Source organism: Centruroides sculpturatus, unplaced genomic scaffold, assembly GCF_000671375.1.
Source record: "Centruroides sculpturatus isolate CEXI.00-Female unplaced genomic scaffold, Cexi_2.0 scaffold165, whole genome shotgun sequence".
In the NCBI taxonomy this organism is placed as follows: Eukaryota; Metazoa; Arthropoda; class Arachnida; order Scorpiones; family Buthidae; genus Centruroides; species Centruroides sculpturatus.
The window spans coordinates 429,677-439,634 of record NW_019384429.1 but is presented as its reverse complement, the minus strand read 5'-3'; the positions used below and the strand labels follow the sequence as shown (position 1 = coordinate 439,634).

At 29.1% G+C, this 9,958-nt stretch overlaps 1 protein-coding gene across 1 annotated transcript in view; it reads left to right on the top strand.

Moving 5' to 3' along the window:
• The first annotated feature begins 316 nt into the window (after positions 1 to 316).
• Positions 317 to 9,958, top strand: part of LOC111619676 (coiled-coil domain-containing protein AGAP005037-like) — a 341,137-nt gene continuing 331,495 nt past the window's right edge. The window contains exon 1 of the mRNA XM_023361441.1: positions 317 to 464. Coding sequence (XP_023217209.1) covers positions 440 to 464 — 25 coding nt within the window. The 5' untranslated portion in view covers positions 317 to 439. The remainder of the gene's footprint in view (positions 465 to 9,958) is intronic.

The following is a 9,958-nucleotide window of genomic DNA, read 5'->3' as shown; positions in this document are numbered from 1 at the left end:
TTTTATATATAAACACAGGTTTTCATTGAGTTTGGTGGATGTATCATCCTACGAGTTTTTTCTGATTATGTATTTCCATGACGACGGTAAAATGGTTGCATCCTTATAGTTTAAACATTTATCCGTCAAGCTGGATCTGTAGATCTCACANTAGACCAAATTGATATTATCAATTAATATGTATATAAAAATCAACAAAACTTTCCTAACAAAAGAATTTGATTTGCAAAATTTTATGAAAGTAAATTATTTTATTCAAATTTCAAAGCTTCAAAAATATATTTATTTTCACAACATATAAGTTTTAATATATAAATATTTATTCCTTTATTAGTTATTTATTGCTGTGCTTATTAATGTTAAGTTTAATAATTTTCCATACAATTTTTATAAATCTCACTATACTGAAATCTGAGTGAGATCATTTCTGTTTTCAGAGATGTCAAATGAACCACAATATGCAGGTGAGGATATCTTACCTTCTGAAAATCTTCACTGCATGACTATTTTTAAAACTGAGATTGTTTTAAAAACATAAGCAATGACTTGTTGTATAATAGTTATTAATTAAAGAAAGAATTTAGATTTTAAAGTTTTTTTATATCATAAAAGATTGGCGTTATCTTTTATTTTTATATTATGCCAATGTTATATATTTAAGTTAATATTTAATATTTGCATTCTTAAATTTATTTAGTTGTAAAGAAATTATATGAGTAATTCATACATTTCTTAATATTAATCAGTTAATGCAAATATTTTTGCTTAAATTGAAATACAAAAGCAAAAATTCAGAGTTGAGGATTACTAGGACAACAAAATATAGTGCTGTCTTGCTCTGTTCTTCATTAGATGCTTGAAGATGTGTATAACATATTGTTATTGACCTTATGAGTGGTACAATCTTGTCATTGACAACCATTAACTTGACACTAATTAAATATATTTATATATCTTATTATCTGTATAAGTGTATATATACTATAGGCCTATAGTTTATAATATATACCCAAGGATACTCATTAACATGAATAGAATTATTATACACTTTAATATACTTAAAGGTATGTATCATAAAATTGTACAGTAATACTTTCTCAATAGTATATACCAGGGGTGGGTAAGCAAAAGTTCAGTGGGAGCCGAAATGTAGGTTTTGCAAAATGCATGGGAGCCGCAGTTCTGTACTTTTTTATTCTGTACTGCAGTTCTGTATCATGATTTTATTATATAATATAAATACAATATAAAACAAATATTGAATTGTTTTAATAAACATATTTTCACAAAATTGTGGAAATAAAATTGTAAAAATAATATCCTATTCTCACTCAGATTCTTTAACAATATACAGTCAACACACCTTAATACTGAGAACGCACATTTATTCAGCCAAACAAACGTTTTCAACCCATTTCATGGGCCATCATCAGGTTAAAGACGTTCGAATCCAAGCCATTATCGAACACGTTCAAATTTAAATTATATTAGAACATACTGTATGTTGAAATTAAATTACGTAAATAAGCATAACGAAATTAATACAATAAATACAAAAACAAAATACTGTAATATAAAAAGGAATACAAACTACGGTATTTCCTGCAATACAATATGTAAACATTTTTTATATATAAACACAGGTTTTCATTGAGTTTGGTGGATGTATCATCCTACGAGTTTTTTCTGATTATGTATTTCCATGACGACAGTAAAATGGTTGCATCCTTATAGTTTAAACATTTATCCGTCAAGCTGGATCTGTAGATCTCACACTTCTCTGCTGTGGATGCAAGTGTTGGCGAGTGTACCTTTGCAATGATTCTGGCCTCCTCCCATTTAACTATGGATCCATCTGTTTGCGCTATTTTGGATAACACTGTTGCATATCGGTTCTTTGCAACGTCATACTTATGCTCCTTCATCCTCACGCTAAGGTTTCTATTAGTGACTCCTATGTATTCTTTATCTATTCCTAATTGGTTGTTCTTGTATGGTATTGCATATACTCCTGCTTGTTCTTTTTCATTAATTTTTTCTTTGTCATTTCTGAGCAATGTATATAATGTGGGAGCTCTATACGTTGCTCAGGAACAACAAAGAAAAAATTAATGAAAAAGAACAAGCAGGAGTATACTATTATTATAACAAATATACACTGCACATATAACCAATATCCAGCAAGAAGAAATTACAAGAAAGCAAACTTTTAGCATTTGAATGGTGCAAAATCACATCGTCAGTGTATTGTAATGAAGGTCATACATATGACAAAATCATGTCAGTTGGCAGCAAAAGTGTTAATATTTTTTAAAAAGCTTCTGGATATTATGTCAAGTGATGTTAATCATGACATATCATTTGACATTAGTTAATTTCAAAGGTTCAAAAATTGAAAGTACACAAAATGTTTTCACAGATGAGAACAAGTGATACCATTTAATGTCAAATACAACAATGGTATGAAGTGTTATCGTGTTATATCATTTCTTGACAACTGATTACATATATCATTTGAAATTATGTATCATTAATTAATTAACACATGATTTCATATACAGTGGGTGATCAGTTAACAAACAATCTGTTCCAAGACTTTGTTCACTATCCAAATTGTTTGTTAACTGATTATCGATTTACCATAGGTTTTTATGGGAATTTGATTAATTCATTCTGGAGACCCCAAAAACTAAAATATATATACTTACTACATTTATTTATATGTAATAATTAAAATACATATATACACAGTCTTGCACTTTTATTAGTCATGTTTTTTCCATTTGTGGGGGTTAAAGAATCTGTCTAATGTTGATTGTTTTTCTCTCTTCTTCTGAAGTAATTAATAGTATTATAATTGTAGAGTTCCTAAGCCTATTAACCTCAACCTGGGGCCATATTCTGGTCACTGTCTCTGGTCTCTCGTCTCCCACAAGCCGGTCGCTGATTGGCTAATCATTTGGATTAGCCAATCAGCAACCGGCTTGCGAGAGATGAGAGACCAGAGATAGTGACCAGAATACGGCCCCTGGTTTGGATGCCATTCTAAGACCATTGATCTGACATCTTCCCACTTCTCAAAAGATGTTTAATAGCAGATATCAGCATTAATTCTCTTTTTCAGAAGTAAACATATCTTGCCGTTTCTTGGTGTTCTTCATTCAAGAGTTCTTGGTGTTCTTCATTCAAGAGTTCTTGGTGTTCTTCTGTTGTCAGATCAGTTTCAGTTTTCATTATTAGCTCTTCAATGCTCTTATTTTTCAGATGTGATTTTTGTTACTTCTTCAGCTTATTTTTTTTTTTTTTTATTATTACTTCCTTAGCTGCTTGAGTCTTCTTGATTTTACAGTATCTTTTTTAGATAAGATTGATGTCTAACTGTAGACCTGTTTAAGCCATACCGCCCAGTAACATCAGACATCTTCTGGCCACTCTCTACCTTTGCTATTATACTCTTACCTTTTAAAAATAAAAACCAACGCAAAACTTAATGAGTGCCCGCCTGACAGTCTTGCAAATACTATAGAAGAATTGTTTCTGTCAAAAAAATAAAAGGCTGAAATTACAAGGGAGAGTTTCAAAGTTCAGAGGAATACTATCCGATTAGGATATACTGGGTTGAGTGTCGATGTCAATGTCTCCTGCACTCCAAAAAGTTCCAAATTGTTGCCTGAAGACAAGGGAAGACCAATCAGTATTCATTATTTTACGTTGCTTTTTCTTGTGTTTGTTCTGTGAAGTGTTCGTTGTCCTGACATAAAAATCTTTCGCAAAAGTGATCGTTATCCAATTTGTTCATTAACCAATCATCCATTGAATTTTTACTTTGGTTTTTTTTCATATAGTGTAAATTATCACTGTAAACTTTAATCCTTCAATTAAATCAATTAAATCAACAATTAATTTATAAATTACAAAGTCGCATAAAATGCATAAAATTTATAATTTAAAATTGAAGATAACCTATAAAAATTAAAAAGTTTGAACATTATTAAACTTTAGTTTTTTCATTAGGATTATCCGATTTTTTATGTTTGTGTTTTAAAGTTCTGCACACAAAAAAGATAGTATTCTTTTCTGTATTCCATAACTTTCTTAAGGCTGAAATTTAAAAATAATGTTATTTATGACTCTTTTCAACTTTTATCATCCATTATTAAATATATATTTTGATGGTATTGTGAAGACTGATTTATATAGCCATGCAAAATTATTTGCATTAACTGATTAATATTCATATTATTGTAATAACTACAGTAAACCCCCACCTACTTGGATCCCGTCAACTTGGACTTTGCATAACTCAAACTTTTTGAAAAATTGTACAGTAATTTAAAATTTTTTGACAGTAGAAATGTTTTAATTAATGATTATTTTCAACATCCAGAAGTCTTTGTGATACTGTGTATTATATACTGTAAGTTATTGAAGACTGTACAGTACATTTGTATATTGTAAAATCATGAACTTTTTAAAATTTATTTACTGAAATAATAGATTCAGCAGTATAACCTACTAACACTCAGTAAAACTTCTATATATAGCTGACTGTAATAACTTACTATACTATATATCCACTTCCTCATTTTTCACATTGTCCCCCCATTAACTTGGACTTTGAACTTGGATCACTTTTGTCCCCTATTAGTTCAAATTAGTGGGGGTTTACTGTATTTGTATAATTCCTTTACATTTATGTTATCTGTTGTACTTATTTACAAATTCTGTTAAATTTACATAAAGTTTGCTGTATCATTGCTAATGTTTTTAATTGTATTGGAAGAATTCAATAATTCATTACTGGTTTGCTAATGATGTTTTATTTCTTGCTAATTTTTTGCATGTTTTTTACATTATTAAAATTAAGTATTTATTTAAAAATTTTATGTATGAATTTTATTTTACTTATAAGCTGTAGCAGTTTTCTCAGAATTAGTCTTAAAAAATAAATTTTTTACAAATTTTATCAAGATTTTAATTATTCCTGAAGATTTTTATACTAAAAATAAATTATTCTGTGTTCTTTTATCCAATTATGAATCCACTGAGACTTTAATAATGGAATACTGTGTTTCATTTATTTATTTATTTATTAAAGTATGCTGTTTCAATTCATTTTTAGTGCTTTTTCTATATATACAGTAAACTTCTGTAACTCAAAGAAAATGAAGCACTTTCTAGGTCTCAATGGATTAGTATAGGGATTTAACATCTCCAACTTGAATTTCCATAACTTGAATTTCCTCTAAGTCAAAGGTTTTTACAGTCCCCTGACAGTGGTTTATGTTAGTTTCAACTTCCCCAACTCAAATTTGAATATTTATTCTATCAGAAGTAATCCTAATTATCAGTCTTCTATGAAATTTTCAGACAGTTAGTTGTATTTGCTGTCCAACACCCATTTGCAGACAATGTTCCAGTCAAAAGCAAGAGAACCTCTCACTTTATCTCAATAAGATTTACCTGCAAAACTGTTCGATTACATTCATTACATAGAGCATTTTGCTGAAAGGTTACATGGGCTGTTTAAAACAAAAAACTATCAAATATTCTTTATATAATGCAAGAGAAGTAAAAATACAAATTAATTCAGAATCATTTTTATTTTATTGCTCCCTAACTCAAATTGTCTGTAACTTGAAGTTTTTCTTCGACTTTCAACTTAGAGAAATTTTACTGTAATTTATTAAGTTTTGAAGACATTAGACTGGAAAAAGTTTATTTAAAGTAAATTTCTTGAATTTATAATGATTGAGACAAATTTATTATCACTATCTTTAATAATGATAAATAAATTAAAAGTAAGATAAATTTTTGACATACATAAAACTCATATTATGTAATATGAATTTTAACAAAGCTATTAAATTATAAGCTTATCTCAAATAAATTTTGCAACTTTTCTTAAACTTTTGCAAAATGAAAGAATTAAAAACAGAATATATTATTAGTAATTGTCTTTGAAATCTAAACAAAAATTAAAGTAAGTTTAAGAATTGTAAAGAATCATCAATGAAAACTTAAATAACTTAATATATTACCTTTATTTTTAATATGTAATAATCTGCAATGTTCTATTTCCTTCATTCTATCTGAAAAAACTGTTTTTAACATGTGTTTGTTTAAAAACTGCCAATTAAAAAGTTTATTGCATTTTTGATAAAAACTTCTACATAGATGAATAATACATAGATATCAAAAATTTAGAACATATAAAATTTTGAATAACATAAAATGAATTTCTACACCGTGAAGTTAAAAAAATCAAAATGGTAATAAAGTTATGTTTGTCATGTCATTCATCATCTTTCTTTACCGTTTAGTCTTTAGTTTATCTATCAAAATTCATTTTATAATGATGAAAAGAATGAATTTATAGAGTTTAAAGAAGAGAGAGTTTATAGATTTCTGGCATTATGACACTTGATAGAATAATTATAATCATCAATGAGACTACTCATTAAAAATGATTTTAAAAAAAGTTATTTTTTGTTGGATAGACTGTAAATATATGATTTTAATAATAACTCTCAGTACTCACCACCTTGTTGAGGTGTGAGAGTTCAGAACTTCCAATGAAGCATAGATGCCAACAGGAGCATAAATTTCCAGTAGGGCCATCCAAGCTAGTAGGGTTCATGAGGAGAAATGGAGCAAAGAGTAATTTATAAGCAGCATCTGATCTAGAGTGGGTGGTGCCATATCAGAGGCAACTGTAGAAACACTTGGCTTAGGTATATAAGCATACCCACTTCTATGGAGGAAAAATGATTTTTACAGCATAATACTGGCTTGCACATTCTCTACGTTAACAAGGTCTGAGTTTGTGGTTAGGCAGAGGTTCATGTTTGAAAAAATCTGTCTCCCTTGATCACCAGTAGTAAATGCAGCACTGGCCCAGGCATGGTTACTGCATCATAAACATACTCACCACCTCATTCACACACAATGGACAACACACATCAATCCACTCTATATGTTACTGTGGCAATACAACCACTGATTATTAAGGCTGGAAAACCATGCCAGCAAATGAAGTGAACACAAGAAATGAATGAATTCATCATCTGTACCTACTACACCATTTCAAAACTCGAAACAGACATAACAGCATGCAGACAGATTCTATATGACAAATTCACATAAAAATATCCACATCTCATTGTTTCAGAGCAGAGGGTTGTTGATCAGAAAAGAACAATTATACACAACAACCTTATTCCATAAACAATGCTTGAACAAATCAAACACCAAGTTGCACAACAGATACATTAACACAGAAACCAAAAATCCAGTAGAAAAATATTTTAATATACAAAATTTGTTTATAAAGTATTTATGTTGCTGGATTTTTAGTATTGATGTGCTTATTTTTTCAGCTACATACAGTTTATGAGCTGTTTATTTAACACAGAAACCCTAGATCCCATCGAATATCAGCTACTCAGTAACAGCACCTCAACAGCAGTCACTCATGAAAATAACATGCACCAATGAAAACATAAACACAACAGTTATAACTAGTGACACTATAGATACAGAATTATGTTATATCCCAGAGACCATGAATATCCAAAACAAACATCAAAACTCTGTTATTTAAAAACAACATATATTAGCAAAACACATTCAACTAGAATAAATTTTTTCACATACAAATTAATTTATTCTTGTGCAGTTATTATAGCTATATACTGTACTGTGGTCTTAAACTATAAAACTATAATCATAAACAACATAATCAAAACACAGATGAATCACAAGTTTCCTAGAATGTCCAAAGAAGACTAGAAACACAAATAAATAACATTAGACAACAGCTAGAAAGGCTGACATAATACATTATATTATTTTTAAATAATAATAATATTTAAATAATATGTTATGTTATTTTATCATTAAGTATTATATCATTAAGTTTGTGTTATATTATTTTTAAATAATATAACACAAACTTAATGAGAGAGTTAGGGAAATATTCAAGAAAATTAAAACAAACAAACATACACACACACATCACAATATGCACATACAGAAATGCATTGACACACTCAAACAAAAACTAACAGCTAAGTTGGAAAGACTACAATGATACAAAGTCTGTACGCTACAAAAACAACAAAATAAATTATCCACAAACAATAAAGGCTCTTTTCTACAGATATCTACATACCAAACTCACCACACAATCACAAACAATTGCTATGCCAATAGAAAAACAACTTGCAGACTATTGGTTGCTTTGGTCCAATCCAGTCACACACACACACNTTGAGGAGTTACAGCAGGTTTCTGATCAGGGCCTGGAGCCTTACCAATGACAACCTTTGAGAACTGGCAGAACAAGGAATTCATGTGGAACTGAAAAACAGAAATTCTGAAAACGAAGAACTCAAAAAATTTTCTCTGCAGATTTCCTTAGTAAAAGTTTGGTAAGATAACCAAAATCATTGATCAAATTGTAGCAAATGAGCCAGATTTTGAAAGGAGTGCAAAAGCAAAACCAGGTGTTTTGGATGCTATCTTCAGCTACCGACATTTGCTTAAGGAAAGAAAAAAGCGACAAATGAAACTTCACAACTTTATTGCAAAAGAACAAGAATTTCAGAAAAGTCAGGACCTTTGTCACAAAAAATGAAGTTTACTTTTCTGTATGCATATGTTTGTGTTATTTAACATATTTTTATATTAATTTGTATAATAATATAACTTAAAATTAAAATAAAATTTGTTTATTTTTGGTGGCGTGTTCCCTTATCCCTATTTACTCTATGTTAAAATGACCTTGTTTAATGCTGTTTCTCTTAGTGCTTTGTTATCTAGGAATGCATCCCATGTGCTTCTGTATATCATGCATATAGTGGTGCAATATATTCACAGGTATGTTATTAATTGCATGACAGATTTTTGTCTTAGGAGTTTTGTGAACAAAAATTCATTGCAATCAATAACATATCCAAGACTATATTGTGCCTCTTTATGCATGACATACTTCAAAGATGCAGAGAGTGTCTGTGCATGAATGAAAGTCACTTGAGTGATGTCATCTTCAAAACATAAATGGCAAACTATGTTTGAAATCTTGTATACAAAAATTTGTTAATAAATATTCAAAAGTTTATAACTGCCTATTTATAATCACTCATTCTTCTGCTGGACCCTGTATATCCAATATACATTACATTTTTAGAAAACACAATTCAGCACTATTCTTTAAACCACTGGAAATACATGTAAGGTCCTTTCCTTGCTTGTATTTTTATTTTCCAGAAAGATTCATTAAGTCTGATTTCATTTTGTCTGCCCTTGAACCCATTATCTGATAGGTTAAATAACATTAATATATCACTGGATACATCAAACACAAAACAGATTATAATATCTCATGTACAGTACATGGATAACATAAGTTAAACCTCTATTATCTACACAAGCACAACTAAATGACCTATTAGGATAATAGGTGATTTAGCATGTAATTAATTGGGATGTAAGTATGTATAGCTAAATTCACCTATTAGAATAATAGGTGATTTTAGCTATATATACTTACATCCCAATTAATTACAAGTTATACATACTTATTCCACTGACATTCAAATGGAGTTTGGTCTAGATTAGGGTTTCTTAAACTTTTTCCATTTGCAACTCCCTTTTGCTGAGAACATTTTATATAAATATATATGTACCTAAAACATACAAATAAAACATTAACTGATAATAAATGAAAGTAATTTAATTCCAAACAATTTTTTCTACACCTATAATTATTAGGACAAAAGCAAATTTGCAAACTAATGAGATGGATGTTTATTTTTGTATGAAGAATCTTGGCTGAATAGTTGATACTGCAGGATGCAGAATATCTTTGATGTTTTTAAGAGTTAATTGATATTTTGATTTCACAATTGTCAATGATAAAAACAAAAAAAGGGCATAACAAATACAGCAAGAAGTA